This window comes from Oryzias latipes, chromosome 16, assembly GCF_053564925.1.
Source record: "Oryzias latipes strain Hd-rR chromosome 16, Olatipes_Hd-rR_3.1".
NCBI classification, from domain to species: domain Eukaryota; kingdom Metazoa; phylum Chordata; class Actinopteri; order Beloniformes; family Adrianichthyidae; genus Oryzias; species Oryzias latipes.
This window is the reverse complement of record NC_136252.1, coordinates 18,167,954-18,187,322: the sequence shown is the minus strand read 5'-3', so window position 1 is coordinate 18,187,322 and position 19,369 is coordinate 18,167,954. Positions and strand designations below refer to the sequence as shown.

At 39.5% G+C, this 19,369-nt stretch overlaps 5 protein-coding genes across 7 annotated transcripts; 2 read left to right on the top strand and 3 right to left on the bottom strand.

Annotated features, from left to right (window-relative positions):
- Positions 1–881: 881 nt before the first annotated feature.
- On the top strand, positions 882–2,077 carry hspb6 (heat shock protein, alpha-crystallin-related, b6). Its single transcript, XM_004077802.5, has 3 exons — positions 882–1,176; positions 1,400–1,522; positions 1,622–2,077. The coding sequence occupies exons 1-3, from the start codon at positions 1,021–1,023 to the stop codon at positions 1,778–1,780; spliced, it is 438 nt and encodes a 145-aa protein (XP_004077850.1). The 5' UTR covers positions 882–1,020; the 3' UTR covers positions 1,781–2,077.
- Positions 2,078–2,097: 20 nt separating this feature from the next.
- proser3 (proline and serine rich 3) lies at positions 2,098–6,445 on the bottom strand. The gene is made up of 13 exons (XM_011485109.4): positions 6,319–6,445; positions 5,926–6,017; positions 5,579–5,841; positions 5,337–5,485; positions 5,196–5,236; positions 4,727–4,812; positions 4,516–4,643; positions 4,179–4,402; positions 3,678–4,096; positions 3,487–3,586; positions 3,229–3,367; positions 2,311–2,392; positions 2,098–2,232 (listed from the first exon to the last, which is right to left on the bottom strand). The coding sequence occupies exons 2-13, from the start codon at positions 5,989–5,991 to the stop codon at positions 2,181–2,183; spliced, it is 1,749 nt and encodes a 582-aa protein (XP_011483411.1). The 5' UTR covers positions 5,992–6,017; positions 6,319–6,445; the 3' UTR covers positions 2,098–2,180.
- An 80-nt stretch (positions 6,446–6,525) lies between these two features.
- Positions 6,526–10,344, top strand: lin37 (lin-37 DREAM MuvB core complex component). 2 transcript variants are annotated; one of them, XM_078932889.1, is made up of 9 exons: positions 6,526–6,955; positions 7,853–7,928; positions 8,098–8,148; positions 8,638–8,667; positions 8,831–8,916; positions 9,022–9,182; positions 9,389–9,538; positions 9,636–9,706; positions 9,966–10,344. In XM_078932889.1, exons 1-9 carry the CDS (start codon positions 6,922–6,924, stop codon positions 10,051–10,053), a joined length of 747 nt encoding a protein of 248 aa, XP_078789015.1. In that variant the 5' UTR covers positions 6,526–6,921; the 3' UTR covers positions 10,054–10,344. The 2 variants fall into 2 exon arrangements, with proteins under 2 accessions (XP_078789015.1, XP_078789016.1); XM_078932890.1 differs by lacking the exon at positions 8,098–8,148.
- Positions 10,345–12,561: 2,217 nt separating this feature from the next.
- LOC101174455 (chymotrypsin-like protease CTRL-1) lies at positions 12,562–14,178 on the bottom strand. Its single transcript, XM_023964219.2, has 7 exons — positions 14,058–14,178; positions 13,759–13,862; positions 13,572–13,651; positions 13,413–13,494; positions 13,141–13,321; positions 12,886–13,016; positions 12,562–12,812 (listed from the first exon to the last, which is right to left on the bottom strand). The coding sequence occupies exons 1-7, from the start codon at positions 14,161–14,163 to the stop codon at positions 12,651–12,653; spliced, it is 846 nt and encodes a 281-aa protein (XP_023819987.1). The 5' UTR covers positions 14,164–14,178; the 3' UTR covers positions 12,562–12,650.
- A 451-nt stretch (positions 14,179–14,629) lies between these two features.
- Positions 14,630–18,943, bottom strand: hsc70 (heat shock cognate 70). Of its 2 annotated transcripts, XM_011485018.3 has the most exons (9): positions 18,688–18,943; positions 17,316–17,520; positions 17,019–17,224; positions 16,708–16,860; positions 16,084–16,639; positions 15,793–15,995; positions 15,506–15,704; positions 15,166–15,398; positions 14,630–15,016 (listed from the first exon to the last, which is right to left on the bottom strand). In XM_011485018.3, exons 2-9 carry the CDS (start codon positions 17,518–17,520, stop codon positions 14,840–14,842), a joined length of 1,932 nt encoding a protein of 643 aa, XP_011483320.1. In that variant the 5' UTR covers positions 18,688–18,943; the 3' UTR covers positions 14,630–14,839. The 2 variants fall into 2 exon arrangements, with proteins under 2 accessions (XP_011483320.1, NP_001098385.1); NM_001104915.1 differs by lacking the exon at positions 18,688–18,943 and having other exon boundaries at positions 14,840–15,016.
- Between the last annotated feature and the right edge of the window lie 426 nt (positions 18,944–19,369).

The window sequence follows — 19,369 nt, the reverse complement described above, 5'->3', positions numbered from 1 at the left end:
TATGTATAAGGGTTTGTATCCATTAATACATAATTAACTCAAAAAGGCTGAGCGACTTTCCAATTACCTTATAATATGACTGCTGGTGGCTGTTCTGAACATGGGGTGTACTTGTGATAGTTTTTGAATTTGATAAGAATTTTTCTGATATTTACACACTGCTGTGTCACCACCCTCTTTATGGCCTTTCTGAAGTCCAGACGCCCACTGGCGCCTGTTATGAAACCCAATAACTTAATCCCTTCAGATGTCCCCTCTTCCTGTCGCCCTTTGTGAGTCATAACATAATCAGTGCCAATTTTAGCTGTAGTCAAAGCTAGGGTGACAGCTTCAGCAATGCTAACCATAGGGCACACGTGCGCGTGACTTCTGTCTTCACCATGCTGTACGCAGAACAGGAAGAGACAGTCCCCTGCACGGAGAGGTCAGAGGTCACTGAGTAGAACTGCTTCTACATGAACACGTATCATAAGCCCAACTGAATGTGATGCTGGCAGTAAATGTGTTTTATGTGCCCTCCTGCTGTGACTTCATGATCTAAGCTCTCAAAAGTCAACAACGGGGTCTATGAGAACTTATTTTGGGACACGTTTTCCCTGACAACCGACTCGAATCCTAAAGCCCCCATAACAGCTCTGATAATTAACAGCGAGGAGACAGCCGAAGGTTGTTAAAACCACTGAAAGGTGCGATAATTACCAATAAGCCCACAGCAGCTGCATCAAAATAACAATAGACTTAACTTCATCATACGTGGCCGTGCCAGAGCCCCCAAGGGTACACAGATGTAACGGCGGCAAGGTGAATTCCTGGCTCATTATGTAACTCTGGTCTAAAGCAGAGACCTGGGGGGTATAAATTAGAATCCAGGGGGCTGCCTCATTCATAGCAGAAGCGGTCAAAGCCAGTCGGCTGCATCCTCTTTCCAGTGCGCCGGCTTCACTCAGAACTCTTTAAGGGGTCCGTTTCTCTGTCTGCAGCTTTATCAGACTCCCTTCCTGATTTTCCTCTTTATTAGAAATGGACTTCATCCTGACCCCTAACGTGACAGTTGGTGGAATCCCCTGGGAGAAGCTTTTACCGCCTCTCATTCCTCGAGTTAACGGAACGTACGGGCACTGTGGCTGGACTCCAGCGCTGATCATACCAGAGAACAACAATGTCAGCTCTGACGAGGTGGGTCACTTAAGAACTTTAAAAACTAAAAATTTAAAGTACCCTATCTTAAACTGAACTACAAAATTGCTTTAACATCTTAATAGTTTTTTTTTTTTGCTGACAAACTTTTGGCAACGGAGTATTTTATAAAAACTCTTTCTAAGTTTGTATGGACTTAATGTTTTGCAGCTATAATCACTGTCATGTTATTTCAGTGTAACATTGTGAGTCTTGTTGACAGGTGCACTGTGATGAAAGTGGATTCACAGTTCATGTCGATGTAAAACATTTTAAACCAGAGGACCTGCTGGTCAAAGTGGTGGGGGACTTTGTGGAAGTTCAAGGAAAACATGAAGAAAAAAAGGTCGGTATGAAGAGCATTTCATTTTTAAAAGAATTTTGATTCTACTGATTTATGTAGCCCTCCCCCTCCCTAAAATTGTTCTACATTAATGCTCGTCAGGAGAATGGCCCAGGATTTACAACACGGCAGTTTAATCGCCGCTACCGAATCCCAAAGGGAGTGAACACCATGGCCTTGGAGTCTGCCGTTTCCCCGGATGGCGTCCTAATAATATCTGCACCCTTGCTGGAAACTGAGAACAGCAGATCTCTGATGTAACTGCAGTGATGTGCATCAGTAGTGTTCACAGGATAAAAAAACCCACAGTACAAAATAACATCATGCTCTTCCGTTCAGATGTGCCAAAACATATTTATTTCCGTCTATCACTGGCACTTTGTTAGCATCTCTTTGGTTTGTATATACTTGTCTGCAATTACTTATCAGCGTTACATAACCCCCAAAGACATGGCTCTTTGTAAATATGCTGTAGTCAGAGTTAAAACTTTTTCTTTTTTGCCATTTTTGTAAAAGAGGTGAATTGTGATTAATAAATAAAGACAAACTTGTTTTTTTTTCCAAAGTGGAAAACCTCCTTTAAAATGTAACAATCTTTATTTGTTTAGAAAATGATAATAAAAATTTAAAAAAAAAACTTTTTGGTGTCTCTTTTCAATATTTAAATGACCTGCTGCTCCTCTGGGAATTCATTCAGCATAACATCCACGTTCCTATGAAAAGAGCAAACATGTTTTTCAGTGACGTTTACTTTGAAAGGAGTCCACCAAAAGAGAAAAAAGATTTAATACCTGATCTGATTCTTTACCCATTTCCTCTGTTGGCGCAGGACTTGGAGCAAAGGGTCATTTTCAAATTCTTTTTCATCTGAATCTAAGAAAAATGGTTAAAAAAAAGTCAAACATGATGAACAAATGATTTAAAAAAAACATTTTTTCTTGCACATGTTCACCTAGGAGCATGGAAAACAATATTTACTAAGATAAAAAAATTATTCTGTCACCTAATTCTAAATAAATGAGTATTTTTACAATAAAGAAGAGAACTGTAGAAACTAAAGTTTAGATAATCAGGATATTTGCTTGTAGGTTAGAGCAGCGGTCCCCAACCCCCGGGCTGCGGACCGGTACCGGTCTGTGGGTCATTTGGTTCTGGGCCGCACAGAAAGAATAAATAACTTGCATTACTTCCGTTTTATTTATTTCGGAATCTGAAAGATGTTTTATTTTGAAAAACTGCCTGATTCTCTGTTACATCCATCCATGTCACTACCGCTAAAATAAAACCCAGGAACTAACAAAATGAGGAAAAAACAAACGTCTTTTGAAAGTTTCTTTGCCAAGTGGAAAAGGCCCAGCCAGGACACAGAAGAGAAGCCTTCCACTTCCAAAAAAAGGAAGCCACATTTAATAAATTGTACTTCTTTTTTGCACCATGAGTGTGGGAAGGGGAGAGGATGATGACACCTGTGCGATGTACAGTGTCATGCGTGTCAAAATATAAGCCCAGTGTTCGTCTTGTCACGTCTTTGTTCCTCCTTCATGGTAGCGTTGCTACAATAAACATCCGCCAACATCTTAAGACCGGTCCGTGAGACTCTTTGTATGACATAAAACCGGTCCGTGGCCTTAAAAAGGTTGGGGACCATTGGGTTAGCGTATCTACACATGATCAGAAGACAAATGTAATGTTTGCTGCCATGAACTCACCCTCTGCTTCTTGAAGCAGCTGTGAAATGACTTCCAGAGAATTCAGAGCTTCACAGGAAGAAACGGGGGATTTTTTGGCTGGGGGGATGGTGTGATCAGGAGAAATGGAGGAAACTGGGAATAAAACCTCTGAAACAACCTGTCAAAACCAAACAGGGACATACCAACCAGTCTGAATATTTTCTTTAACTATTAACATCTGATGATTGTTAGAAGCAAAAATGCCCTGTTGATCTGCACAGTTTAGGTGGTTCTGACCTGTCCCATGGCAACGTGGACCGGAGAGGGTGGAGGTTCATAAACAGCAGGAAACTCCTGGCTCTCCTCTCTGGGTGTCATCTTTTTTTGGCACCTCTCCCTGACAGAACAAGACATTTTCAAAAATGATAACCCAAGACCCCTCTGGCATGTGGTACCTTTTGTCCTCTTCTCCTGTCGCATTGCATCACCTAGCTGATCTCCTCTTCTGCTTGGGGGCTCCTGTCTTCTCTGGCTCCTTCGTTTTAGCTTTCTGAGGTATTTGTTGGTGACTTAGCTCTTCCCCTTCCGTAGCTCCAGGCGATGCATGTGGTGATGATCTTGAGTGCTCTCCCAAACAAATAGCGGAACTATCAGGAACCTGGATTGTTTTATGAGCACTCTTCTGTGTAATGCTTTGCTTCTCTTTGAGGTGAAGCTGAACGGGGCATGGAAGAACATCGCAGAGTAAGTGCGTATGGGGAGGGACATTGCTAACGGACGGGGGTACTGAGGAGCTGGAGACAACATAGGCTGGTGGGGTTTGTCTGTGGGCTTCTGGCTGGAGAGCAGCGGCATGCGGATGGTCAACTGTTTGTGAGGAATCTGCAGATTGACAGGTTGTTTGTTGCTGCGGAGTAAACCAAAAAAACAGCATTTACAATCCTGTAATGCACGTTTCAAAACAAAATGGAAGCAATTTTGATTCCAACCTTGGAGATGAGTCCACTGCCTGGTGTATCGGTCAAACGAGGAGCCTGCCAGCTAAATGTAGAACCAGGAAAACTAGAACTTTGCAGGCACTGGTCCCTGGCCTGTTCCAGCTTTCTCCTTAAACGCCATTGGAACAAAATATCCTCCTCTGGTCGAGTTGGGGGGGTCAAAGTTGGAAGGAAAGACTTTTGAAAGGCGTGAATGGAGTCTGAGTTTGACTTTGCTGTGGACAAGCAAACATATGTGACACTTTTTTAAGCAGCAAATCAAGATGCTTAGTTATAAGAGATACGTGAAATTCAAATCTTTATATTTGAAATCTGATTATTGCCTCACCAGGTTTCATCAAACCGGGAGTCAGAGGTTGTGGCATAAACTCGTCCACACTCACTGGAGATGAAAAATCAGAGAATCCCAGCCCCCCTGAGCTCACATGAACAGATCCCGTGTTCAGATCCTCTTCACTGTCAGGAAGAAAAGACGTTCACTTCAAAACAAAACAATCATCTTAAATTAAATTAATTGTTTTTAGCATTTCTCTACATACTTTTCCAGAATAAGTCTGCTAGCCCTGTCTTGAAGTTGTAACACATCTGAATCCTCTAATTCTTCCTGGGAAGTGTCGGAAAACAGCTGAGAAAAACAAAGCAAATGTAAACACCTGACAGTCCCTTAAAGAACATGCATGCAACCGGAAAACATGTTTTATAAATCGCACAGTTCAACCTTGTAAAACCAACAATGTTTTCCTTGATTTATTTGACAGTGGCAGGTAAACACTGGATAACCAGGGATCCAATAAACACACGACAGGGTTTTAGAAACAGAGTGGTGAACTGAAATGCAAATGTTTATAACGCTCCTGATAAAGGAATAAATTGTTTGTCTTGCTGGCAATCTGGTATTTTGACAAATTGTTAGAAATCAGGACTAACATAAAAACTAAGCAACACTTTGTTGTTTAGTGGCAAAGGTAGCATAACCCTTTACGCTGTGACTGATTCCAGTGAACTCACAGTGACGGATCCATCATGTGTGACAGCAGAATCGTGGTCGTCTGTCCAGGGATAGTAAGATCATGCAGATGATAATAAACATACACTATTATGAAAATAACTGTTTGATTATCGGGTACAAAGGTAAGAGATAAAATGTACCTTTATGTAATGTTTTAGTTTGTTTTCCACAGGGAGATGATGAGTGGAACATCCACCACAAAGGTTCCTGCTCTTCTCCAGAGACAGGAGTCACTGGCTGGCGCTGTTTCCGACTCTGAGGTAGACCATGTCGAAAACGTTCTATGTATCTTCAAAAAGCAAAGGTTAATGATTTGTCGAGCAACGTTAAAAGACTAAATATGAAATGAGATTGTGATGAAACCAGACAGCACGGCACGCACTTAGCCAGCACAGAATCTTCCTGAACTCCTGAGGAATCTTTGGAAGCCTCAGACCTCAGAGGCTGATCTCTTTCCTCCATATCAGGAGTGATGCTACCAAGACGAGATGCGTGTTCAGGGGACTGCCAAGACTCAGCAGCCACAGATTGTCCACCAGTAGAAGAAACATGGCGATCATGTTTCTTAAACAGTTTCTGATTTTTCTGAGCACATGATTGTAATTTTACACCGGATCTCCTGCTTGTGCAACCAGGACTGCGCGTCTGTAAGAAGTACAAGAAGTATGAAGTAATAGTTAGAATCGACTTGACAACAAAGATGTTAATGAAGTTATCTTTAATACTAACACTTTTGTTCTTTGTCTTTGACAGAAGTTGCTTGCTGGATGATTGCTTGTGTGCCCTTCTTTCCATGGATGGTGGCAGATGAAATTTCTGCCCTGTGAGAACAGCATCAACACAATTTTTTTAATAAAAATGATTAAGCAATAGTAAAACGCATAAAATAAGTTGTATGTTTATTATTTTTACTTCTAATTTTCTGACCCCTCCTCTCTAGTCTAATTTAAACTGTACTTTTCTGCTCATTTGGTGGATGATAAAAAAATCCTGACCTGTGGATTTGCACATCCACACCACAACATCAAGCAACACATTGACCCATAACAAACACGTACAACAACAATGACACAGATTTACAAGACCAAAAGTTAAGATTTTGTGAAGAAAAGAAAAACCTACCTAGTTGGCTTTTTGATTAAAGTACACCTAACAAGATGGATGAAACCAGAAAAGCTGTAGCGTTTGAGTTGTTTACGGCAAAGAACACAGCTTGTGGAAATTGACCAATCAGGGGCTGAGTTTTGAATAATGGACAGAACAGTTGTCCAATAATAGTAAGATTCTGCTCACAAAGCATCCAATCAGATCATAGAGTCTACAGCGCGCGGAAGAGAAAACCTTGACAGGGATACTTCTGGGTAAAAAAAAACGCAGTTAGCAACGGTTGTTTGGCCACTAGCTTACCCACAACACTACTTGACCACATCGAACAGAGCGTGAACAGTGTAATATTGTTGTTACATAGATGTAGTTGGTAGGGTAAAATGTTTCTCTTCGTGTCAATTTAATAATTAAATACATGTAGATAAAAAAATTGTGGCGTAATTTTAAGAGTTTGGGGTGAGGCTAACGCAAAGGTTAGCTAACTTAACTGAAAGCAGGAGCGCAGCTAGTTTCGGTGCATATTTAATTGTTTTAAAACAAATTAAACTGTGACTACCTGTAGTTACTGATCTACTACGCAGATCTGTTTTTACCCCCTGGGAAATATTGTTTGACACCATGCACCACGTCAAGATCAAGTCGGAAAGGCCAGGTAAGAGAGAGCAGGGCTATTTTCACGAACTGTTGTTTTATTTAATTAGACACCTTTAGTTAAAAGAGCTTCACAGAGACACCGAAAGGCTCTGGCAGTAAAAAAAAAAGAAGTCAAATAATTTACATTGTAATGTGTAGGGGTAATAACAAACTAGTTAAGCACATTATTATTATATGTATAAAAATAATATAACATTTGGTTTATAATAAATGAAACGTTTAAAAAAAATTAAGCGCAGTTAATTATTTAATTGTGATTTGTGTAATAATTTCTCCTAACCCCTTAAAAACGTCTATTTAGGAATTGGTTGATCCATTGGTTTAGTTCAAGCATTGATTGTAGACAATACAGAAAAGGAAATCACACAGTTTTATCAAACAGAAATAATGAAATGCACTGATTAAAAAAAATGTAAGAAGAAAGTTATAGTAATTACTCATAATCCAGAATCGATTTTTCTGCAATGATGCAGAGAATACACATTTAGGTCACATCAGATTCATTCCATATGATTACCAACTAAAGTCAAGTTTTAATTTTTAATTGAAAAGGAGTAGGAAGACATTTGTATGATCCCACCCCTAGTGAGTTATTTCATTACAAATTTTTGCATCGTTGTCATAATCCAGTTTTGATCCAATCGTTCCTTGTAAATGTAAAATTATGGTACGGTATAGCTTAATAAATTGTGTGTAAATATTGTTAAGGAACCACTAGATTCCATATAGTACTTTGTATCTTCAAAAAAGTCCGATTTCTTTTTTATTTACCATCCAAAATATTTAAGATTTTGGGAACTTCATAGCTAAATTAATTGCACATATCTTTTAATGGTAATAATTTTATGGTTATCCATGTTTTCTGTTATAATTTTTGTAACTGTTTCTATTACAGAGCTGGAGGAAAGCGGTGCACGCAGCAGACTGGATGCTGTGCTGAAAGGACTTGTAGAGAAGAGTGAACATGAGAAGTTAGTGAGATTGTGATGCTTTTTCATAATTCTTTTTATATTCTGTTTTACTGTGAAGCACTTTGTGATTTTTATCTTGAAAGGGGCTATACAAATAAAGTTTATTATTATTATTATCATCATAATGATCGCTCATCACTGTCTAAAATTGTCGTTATGCTTTAAACAGGGATCCAAACGAAAATGATCCTGGGAAAATATCTGTGGATTCTTTAAACAAGTAAGCTCAGTAAATTTTTCTTTTGTTCTGTTTAATTATAAGTGAGGAGGAATTGATATCAGAATCAGAATCTTTTATTATCATTCTGCAGAGCACAATGAAATTTTTTCCAGCAACTCTCGATATAAAAAGGTAGAATAAAATAAAATAAGAATAAGGAGCTATATAAGGCATAAATACTTAAATACTGTACAGTAGAGTGGGGTGAATATTGCACGAGTGGGTATTCCACATTAGAATGGATATTGCACATACAGCATGAATATTGCACACAGTTTAAAATAGAGATATATATTCTAATATACTGCATAAAGCTGTAGTATACAGTATATTATACAGTATACTGCAGCTTTGTACAGTACAGTACATTACAATATACTGTATAAAGCTGCAGTGAATTCAGCTGTTACTTTGATGCTTTTTGAGTATTTTAAATAATGATCAAATGAATTTCTTGTTTTGAGATAACATCCTTTCTGCCCTTTTTAGGGATTTGTCTCCATCATCTGCTGGAAAAAGGTAAGTCTCTGTATTCAGAACGTGGGTTAATAATGTCTTTTATACTTTTTTATGTCCTGTACTGTTCCTAAACATTTTTTTTACAGAAAAGCGACTATTTGAAACAGTTAACATGAATTGTATTTATTGTTTTGATGTGGTATTTTATTTTTATTTTTTTCAGACAATCAACTCGATTTCCACAACACCGTAGAAAGAAAAGGAAAGAGATGGAAGAGGGAATACCAGAGACTAATCAGCATAAACAAAGTAAATTTGACTCTGACTTTTGCTTTTTATTGTGTGCAAGCTTTTCATTTACAGCAGTTTTTCAATTGTTAAGAAGCGTTTCTATTTGATCTGCTTTGCTCCTAGATGCCTACATCATTAAGCTGTTTGATCGCAGCGTCGATTTGGCTCAGTTTAACACCAGCACCCCGTTGTATCCGATCTGCCGTGCCTGGATGAAAAACAATCCTTCTGTTCGAGAGTCTGTAGCCTCCCCCGGCTCCCCGCCCGGCATGACAGAGGAAGAGGTGGGGCTGTCCAACATGTCCAACAAGGGCAATATGAATCTGTATTTACAGGGAAAATTTACCAATCTCTTTGTAATTCAACATCACAATATCATAAAGAGCATTCTTTATCTTTGTTCGTAAAGCAGCAAATCTAAATAATAAAGTAAGATTTTTCTAAATAAGGCATATGACATTCTAAAAAAAAGTGTATCCCCTTTTTTCAGGTTACTGACATGATCAATGGTAAAGGTCAAAACGTATATCGACTCCCTTCTCCAACTCTCTGCCAAGTTAGCTCTTCAGGTGAACCCGTCAATCTCAGGATCCCACTGGTGGAAAAACCCGCCGTCACTAAGGACATTGCCAAATATCTGGTTAGCATATTTATTCTTGAATATTATTACATCATTCGAAAAGTGGTTGAATGGAAATATTGCAAACATTTTTCTTCTGTTACTTGTTTTTCCACAGTTTACAGAATTGTCTTCACCAGAATCTCTCCGGTCTGACCATATGGAACGCTGGAAAAAGATACGACAAAAGTAAGTCAATAAAAAAAAAATACATTGAGTAGCATTCCTGTGTTTGTTGACATTTTTCTAAATGATAATAAGGTTTTAGGGATTTTGTGTTACGTCTGTTATTACAATTCGGTACAGAATTGTAATTCACTGCTCTCCAGCAAAATACTCCATTCAAATCCTTCCTAAGGACCAAGCCTGCATACATTCTTATTAATTTACTGTATGTAGCCAGTGTATTGGAAACTGTTGCACTCACTAGTTTTGACATTCTGCTCAGATGGAAGGAGTGTTCCAGCAGGAACCAACTGAGATACAACGAGAGCATCAAGATCCTGAAGGAAATGAAGGAACTCTATGATCACTAGCTGCTGGTGTTTTGGTTCTCTGGATCAGGATGGATGCTGTTTTGTCTCCATGGTGACCAGTGGCTTTGATGTTAGCTGTTGAAGCACTCAACCTCTGCACAGATTGAGCAGAAAGCATTAACTAAACTCCTAGAATATGATGTGATTTAAAATGTTCGATGCAGTTCTTATGTGGACATTAATGTGTAAATACCTGAATAAATAAATGAAAAAGAAAAGGCTGAAAACGAAGTTTCCTTAGGCATTTGCATTTCTGTTAGATAAATGAAATAAAGAGGATCACTGAAAGTCTCCACTTTCTGGATATCTAATTCTGTGTACAGTTTGTTCTGACTTCATTCATGTTTAACTTTGGCTCAACTTTGTTGACATATAAATTAAAAATTGCAACTTCCCAGAAGATTAACTTGAAATAAAAACATATTTGAGGTAGATGTCCAAATATATAATAAAATACGTAAGACACCAAAGCAAAAAATCTTTTTTGTGTGTGACATTTTCTTTTGAACTAAAAATGCAAAAAGATTGCATCTAAAATATTGCAGATTAGAGCAACAATAAAAGAGATTCCATGTTCATTACTGCCACAGTATTAATCGGAAGTGAAAGCAACACATTTGTGTAAAATATACTGTTTGGTGAGGATTTCTGGATGTCCTATCAGGAGAAGTACAGAAGAAATCCCTGAACTAACTAGGTAGGAGTTCTTCACATGTTTGGAGATTCTTTGAACATGTTTAAAGTGTGCCAACTTTGTTTTAGACCACAAAAAATGCAAAAAGAATATATTTGTAATGCTGCTGTAAGGTGCTGCTCAGACTGGATATGAAAAACAGATCACACTTGGTTTTATTGCGTGGCTGTTATCCCATTATGGCTCCATTTAACTTAAAGCATTTTTGCTTCAGATTTTATTGTAGGCTGAATGTAACCCATTTTAGTTAAGAAGTCTATTAAAGAAAGAAACAAAAGCAGAAAATAGAAATGATAATAATGACACCAGTGCTCCAGTAAGAGGCAGCACAGCACTGTGGCCAGATATGCTGACAATGCAAGATGCAAAACTTTGCAATTCTTTAACCCTCGTGCTATCTTAGATGACCCCACCCTTACTTTGACGTGTTATTCCTAACATGATAAAGGTGGAAAGATTTCATTTAATCCATGGACACCAGTGAAGATCACAAATCATTGAAGAACAAAGGTTCAGCGCACTGTCTAGTGGGTCTAGATGACCCAACTCCCAATGTTAAAGTGCCTAGGCTAGCACAAGGGTTACAGACTGTTTAGAGAATGAATCAGTCATATTGGTTCACAAATGACAAGATTCATTTTTGCTGTCATTGGGATTCTGTGTCCTGCACTGGTTTATGTAGCTTCCTTTTGGTAAGTTGACCTCAGCATGTTAGCCTGACAATGTAAAATAAAAAAAAGAGCATTAAAACAAGTTTTTGTTGTTGTGACAACAAAAAAAGTATGTTGTAGATGTTTACATAGGATTTATTAAGTTTACCATAAAACAAATATTTGAAAAGGTTACTGCAAAGGAACACTAAGTCCATATAATTCTACGTTTTAGGGATATTGTCTCCATATTTCTGACTGCTGGCCCTTTCTGTGTCTGTCTTTATCGAACTTTCCTACTCTTCACTTTATTACTGTCACAAAGCAGAGCAGCTTCTAATCAGCAACACCTTTACAGTTAACGCATGTAAAAATATGACTTTTCTGTTATTTACATTATGCTATTGAGATGGAATTTTGTATCTACATGTAACTGATTTGGTCTACTATGAATGAATTCTCATAAAGTTTTTGTAAAAACTACTAAATTACCACTGGTATTGCTTTTTTCTTTCCCTTTTGAACTAAAATAAAACTAAAGTAAATTTTGTGACACTAAATGAGAGTATGTCAGTCAGAAAAAGTTGGCTAAAGTTTCTACCAAGCTCAAAAGCTATGATTATAATTGCAAACAGTCACTTTATGTCTAGTGTAAATGTATATTAATGCAGAAACCACACTACTTTGCGCTACTGAGTTACAGTAAGAGGTTCCTCTTTGATGCAGTTAAAGAAGTGCAGCAGATTGTTTTTACAATAAAAGATATCGATTCTTGATTTCAGCAAACTAAAAAAACTGTATTATGTAATATTTCACTTTGAAAGAAAAATTGCTGTATTTCCAGTCAAATAAGACAAGTAGTTTTGTCAATTTTATTACTTTTTTCAAATAAAATGTTTTAATATATTTCGGATGATTAGCAAAATATTTCTCTCTTTTTACCCTCACTGTGGTACAGACAAATAATATGTCAAGTGCAAACATTATCAATGATTTTCTCTTAAAAATACTAGTCCAAGTAAACATGATGGACAGTGAATATGGATTAATGCAAGGTATGACGTGTGAAAACAACGTATAATGTGTGAAAGCTGCAAGAATCACCTCAGGATTTGAAAGGATTTTTTCTAAAAAGATTGACCAAAACAGTGACATAGTGTGAGGTCAGTTGCAATGACTTTCATGTGGTTTATTCATTTTTGGCTTATTCAGGATAAAATGACTCAGCAATAACGTTGCTTTGCGTAATCCCTTTAGTTGGAAGCAACCGTCTGGTCGATCCAGTTGCGGAGGTAGGACACACGGGAGTAGACGGCGGGGGCATACACGTTGCAGTTGGAGGTGCCCCATGAAACAATACCCACCTGGGTCCACACACCCCCAGCCTCACAGACCAGAGGGCCACCAGAGTCACCCTGAAATGAGATATTTGATTCATGTGATACAACATTATAACAGGAGCAGGCATTTTGTGTACCAAACTGTTACCTGACAGGAGGAGACTCCAGAGGCACCAGCGCAGATCATGGCATCAGTGATTTTGCTGTAACCCCAGTAAGCCCTACACTGATCAGGGCTCATCAGAGGCAGTGCAGTCTGCTGGAGGTAGCGAGGGGTTGCTGACAAACAAACAAAATGATAGGGGGAAGAAAAGAACAGACGGTAAAGAAAAGTGCTTTTTGTTTTTCCTGATGAAGCTGCTAATTTTTGCCTAAAAAAGAAATTCCTTCTGTGTTCATGTACAGGTTTGTCCGGTCCTGCCCCACCCAGTGGTGACACATTTGGTTCCAGAAGGGATGCTGGAGCTGGAGGAGGCCAGGCAAACTGGAGAAACACGGGCCGTCAGCTGTGCTGGCGAGGACAGCTTCAGCAGGGTGATGTCATTGTTGAAGTTGTTGGCGTTGTAGTAGGGGTGAGTGATGGCCTACTCAGAGAAATGGGAAAAATAAGTCAAACTGAAATGTTTTTTTTGGAATCAATTCCACTCATTAAAGCTCCACAAAGTCTTTCCGTACCCGGGCAATGTTCTTGACCTGGATCTGCTCAGTGTTGTACTGACGATCGTGCTCTCCCAGAATCACATAGTGACTTGTTGGACTGGAAAAAAACAAAATTACTCAAGTTGCTCATCTGCAGCTTCTGCTGTGGTTCGTTGCTGCGCTCTAAATACTCACGACACACGGCAGTGAGCGGCAGTGACCACCCAGTACTGACTGATCAGGGAACCTCCACAGAAGTGAAAACCTCTGCCATCCTTAAAGAAACAAGCACAATTAAACCTTTTTTTGTTTTTTTACTCGTTCCTGTGGTGTTATGTCATCACAGCAAAGCCACACTGGGGGCAGAAAGTGAACTACTAACCTGAAGTGAAACCTGCCAGGGCCACGACCCAGACACAGCGTTCTCCCCATTTACGATCTTATTGTATCCACTCACTTGGGGCTTTATACTGGGCACTCCACACCCTAAGGTGTGCAAGTAAAGGTTATATTCTTATTTGGATATGTTATAAACTGCCTTAAAGCAATCTTTTACTAAGATTGCAATTTTTTATCTATTGCTAGAGGAATATCTGAAGCCAAAACCAACATGTTCTCTGGCATAGCTTAAAGTTTCTCACAGACTAAACAACCTGCAGGATTGCAGGATTCCTCACTCACCCAGTGCAGAGGCCACAAGAGCCAAACAGCTTATGAGCAAGAACATTGCTGAGACTGCGGTGTTGCACTTTCCTGTGTGTATGTGTGTATGGGCAGAGTGGGACATGTCCTTTTATTCTTTAGGTTTGACCCTGAGATTTCAATTCCCCCCCCCCCCCCCCCCCCCCCCCCCCCACAGCCAAGAGTCAGCTGTCCCAGCGTGGGAAGAGACCATCTGGTTGAAAAGTTCTAACACAGTTTATGGCTAAACTTTCATTTGGAGATTTGGGAGTAAAATACTTTCATTTCATTAAACAATAATTCTAAATTCAATTACATTCATTAGAGATTGGATGTTTGCATTGAACACTTCATGGAATAAAAAGGCTTTAAAAAAATGAGGTTTTCAGCATTTTGACAGGGACAATTTGGTTAAAGAATGCTTGGTAACAAACAAAAAAAATAAAAATTCAAACTATTTCATGTGTTTAGTGACACATTCTGTATTTTCATGTTCAAGAAGCAACATTTGGGCCTTACTGTTCACGCATAAACAGGATGTTCTCAGCTACATAAAAAACAGTGGGACATAATGAACTTTGCAAACTTTTATTGCATTAACCAAACATTATAACAAAGGTTGTATGTTGGTAAGAATCCTTGAAGTGCTTTGAGCAAAATTAAGTTTTTAGGCATTTTTGCAACAACGGATACCTTTTGTTATTTTGCTACATTAATGCAATAATTCCAGCGAGTTGAACCTCTTTAGATAGATTAAAATTGAAGAGAGGCTAAAAGTTGTTTCAGTCGACCTCCTCAATAGTTGGGCCAGAGGAGGCTCCAGCTCCACCAGAGAAGCCCCCAGGCGTTCCTCCTGGCATTCCTCCAGGCATACCACCCTGGTACAGCTTGGAAATAATCGGGTTGCACACCTTCTCCAATTCCTTCTGCTGGTGTTCATACTCATCCTTCTCTGCCATCTACGAACAGAGAAAAAAAAAACTCACAAAGCCTGAATGTTTATCATGTAAAAACCAAAGGGGAAGTGGGAAATTGCTAAATGACTTCTTTGCAGAGTCATAGCTATAGAGGAACTTCTAGTACAAAGATTCATAGTTGATAGTTTCACCTGGTTCTTGTCCAGCCAGGCGATGATCTCATTGCACTTGTCCACAATGGTCTTTTTGTCTTCAGAACTGATTTTGTCTTGAAGCTTCTCATCGTCAACTGTGCTTTTCATGTTGAAGGCCAGAGACTCCAGGGAGTTCTTGGCTGTGATTTTGTCTCTCTGAGACTCATCCTCAGCTTTGAACTGTTCTGCCTCCTGCACCATGCGCTCAATATCCTCCTTGCTCAGTCGTCCTATGGAAAAGCAAAATGCGAAGTGTAGATGACGAGGACTATCACTTAGAATGTCTTCTTGATTTTCATGGGTCATTAGCCTAAAACTGCTTAAACATCTCCAGTACCTTTGTCATTGGTGATGGTGATCTTGTTTTCCTTTCCAGTACTTTTGTCCACTGCTGACACGTTAAGGATGCCATTGGCGTCGATGTCAAAGGTTACCTCAATCTGCGGGACTCCTCTGGGAGCAGGTGGAATACCAGTCAGTTCAAACTTGCCCAAGATGTTGTTGTCCTTGGTCATAGCTCTTTCGCCTTCGTAAACCTGTTTATCAGAAACACATCTGGATCTGTCAGCAAGCGTTCTATACATTCTGAGTATTGGTGTGAACTTTATCTGTTATCTGTTTGACCTGAATGAGCACACCAGGCTGGTTGTCTGAGTAGGTGGTAAAGGTCTGGGTTTGTTTCGTGGGAATGGTGGTGTTCCTTTTGATAAGGACAGTCATCACTCCTCCAGCTGTCTCAATTCCCAGCGACAGAGGTGTGACGTCCAGCAGGAGCAGGTCCTGTACATTCTCAGATTTATCTCCAGCCAAGATGGCCGCCTGCACAGCTGTGAAGGGGGCCCAGACACAGACATAGAAAACTTTTCTTTTATTGATTTTCAATATAAAAGCAACACTTAATGTGTAGGGACTCACCTGCACCATAGGCAACAGCCTCATCAGGGTTAATGCTTTTATTTAAGTCTCGGCCATTAAAAAGGTCTTGAAGCAGTTTCTGAATCTTGGGGATGCGAGTGGAGCCACCCACAAGAACGACATCATGGATCTGGCTCTTGTCCATCTTGGCATCCCTAAGGGCTTTCTCAACTGGCTCAATGGTTCCACGGAACAGGTCTGCATTGAGCTCCTCGAAACGCGCCCTGGTGATGGAGGTGTAGAAGTCTGTGCCCTCATAGAGGGAGTCAATTTCAATGCTGGCCTGGGTACTGCTAGAGAGCGTGCGCTTGGCACGTTCGCATGCCGTACGCAGACGGCGCACTGCTCGCTTGTTGTTGGTGATTTCCTTCTTGAACTTGCGCTTGAACTCTGTGATGAAGTGGTTGACCATGCGATTGTCAAAGTCCTCGCCTCCCAGGTGGGTGTCACCCGCTGTGGCCTTGACCTCAAAGATGCCGTCCTCTATTGTCAGGATTGACACGTCAAAAGTGCCTCCTCCAAGGTCAAAGATGAGGACGTTACGCTCGCCACCAACCTAAGATTAACAAGAAATAGAGCATAACAGCATATGGCTCGTATTTTAGCAGTTAGCTAGCTCGTCACCTTTTTGTCCAGGCCGTAAGCAATGGCTGCAGCTGTGGGCTCATTGATAATCCGGAGAACATTAAGTCCAGCAATGGTTCCTGCATCTTTAGTAGCTTGACGCTGAGAGTCATTGAAGTAAGCTGGAACTGTGATAACTGCATTGGTTACAGACTAAAAAAAAAGACAATATTTGATTATTTTATAGCATAGCATTGATTAATAATCAGGGATGAGGCCCTGAAGACATCCAGATTTATTTGTTATAGTTTAGTTTAGTGTTAGATGTGTCCTGGGTTGGTTTTCTGGTGCTTGGTTGGTTATTTATTTACCTTGCCCAGGTAAGCCTCGGAGATCTCTTTCATTTTGGTGAGAACCATGGAGGAAATCTCCTCAGGGTAGAAGGTCTTAATCTCACCCTTATATTCAACTTCAACCTTGGGTTTGGAGGAGTCGTTCACAACCTTGAAAGGCCAGTGCTTCATGTCAGACTGAACCACTGCGTCATCAAACTTGCGCCCAATCAGACGCTTGGCATCTTGGGTAAATTTAAAAGTAAAATAAAAGGGACACTAAATGAGACACTGAATAATAGAGATTGAAAGTGTGTACAAATTCAGAATAATTACCAAACACAGTGTTGGCTGGGTTCATGGCCACCTGATTCTTGGCAGCATCTCCAATGAGTCTCTCTGTGTCAGTAAAGGCCACATAACTGGGCGTGGTTCTGTTTCCTTGGTCATTAGCAATGATCTCCACTTTGCCATGTTGAAAGATTCCCACACAGGAATATGTGGTTCCCAGATCAATTCCTACTGCTGGACCTTTGGACATCTTTGACAAAGCAAAAAATGTTGTTGTAACATTTGATTTTTTGACTTCCTTCAAACTCAGATGTTTATGTTTCATACATATGTTATCAGTTAAAATGTACTTTTTGACTATATTTCAAGCAGGAATTCATGTAAGTGTTCTTGTAAGAATTAACTGTGATCATACTGCCTTCATTCTGTCTTATGAGTTTTTAGACAGCCTTTTCCATCAATTTAACATTATTTCCTGTTTTTGCACAGATTCTCGTTAATCCAGGTAACGTTCTCGCAGTATTTCTGTTCGTCAGGGTGAACTGGACGTCTAGATGAACTTGTTGTTCTGAAGAATTGAAATTCAGATGCCATTGCATTAAGAATGGCTAAAAAGGTGCAAATCAATGACAAATAACTCAACGTGACATGCTTACTTAATAAATTCCCTTGTGCTATCTTAGATGACCCCACCCTTACTTTGACATGTTATTCCTACCACGACAAAGGTGGCTAAAGGTGGAAAGATTTCATGTAATCCATGGACACCAGTGAAGATCACAAATCATTAAAGAAAAAAGGTTCAGCGCACTGTCTGGTGGGTCTAGATGACCCAACTCCCAATGGTAAAGTGCCAAGGATAGCACAAGGGTTACAATGCTGAGAGAAAAAAACAGAACAAGCATTTTAAAAGTATTTGAGACAACTAACAAGTCAGTACATATTTCACAAGTCTTGTGTAAAACCAGATGTTTGGGGGTAAAAACTGTTATTATTTAAAAACGATGCCACTGTGATATCCAATCAAGAATGACTCCAAGCTAATAAAAATGTGTTTCATGAATTGATGGAGTTCTGTCATACTGAATGGACAAACTATTTTGTCCATTTGAATACAACTGCTGCAACCAGTACATATTTTTAAATGATCATTTTCTATGCAGTTCTGTAACTCAGAGCAGAAAACGCTGACATGGTTTGGTTAAGTTACACTGATTTCTGCAACTGGACCTGCTCAAATATACATTTCAAGTTTGGATTTCTTTTGAGTGTTTTAGAAGTCACAGTTTGATAAAGTGACATGCAAACCTGCAAGGACCACATTTCAAATACAGTCTAACTCCTTCTGTAAAAAGTTTTAAAGAGAACTGAGCAAGACATGCTTGGCAGCCAGGCCATTGTTGTTTTTGCCGGTTACCTTGTGTAGTTAGAGCCTTGAGATTGTACTGAGTTCAAATCACAGTTGGCTTTTGCCTAACACTCCGCACGGCTGTCTGGACTCCTCTCCAGCACTCCTTCCCTTCTCCTGGTGAGCAGACTGAAAGGCAGAAAGTCTTTGCCGACCCACGTAAATAGAGTTCTGTGCAGGGAAGAGCCAACCAGCTGTCAGATGACTCCACAGAGGAAAGTTCTAGAGCCTCATTTCTGCTCACTGGACGAACCTTTGCTATTCTGATCTCTGAAGGCTTCCAGACGGCCATATAAATACATACCGTATGTGAATGTCTTTGGTTTTGAACGTGTGCATTGAACTACTTTTACTTTACTTAAAACATTCTTCAAAAACACTCTTGACTTTAAACCTGAAATTTTGCAAGCACATTACAAATAAAAGAATATTTTTTATTTGAACGTGAGTCCAAACAAGGGTGTTACTTTACCTAACAAGAGAATCTTAATAATTTAAGCAGTTCCATTCAGGTGATTTCTTTTGGTGCTGAACACACTTTGTGAGTTTCATTCTCTATTTTTGGCACAGTTAAAGTTCATCTATTCTTGTCACATTGGCTCTTCAGACACTTCAGACCTTAAATAAAACTGTAGTGTGTTGAGGACACCACCTGCTGCAACACACTACACCTACAAATGCTTCAGTGTTG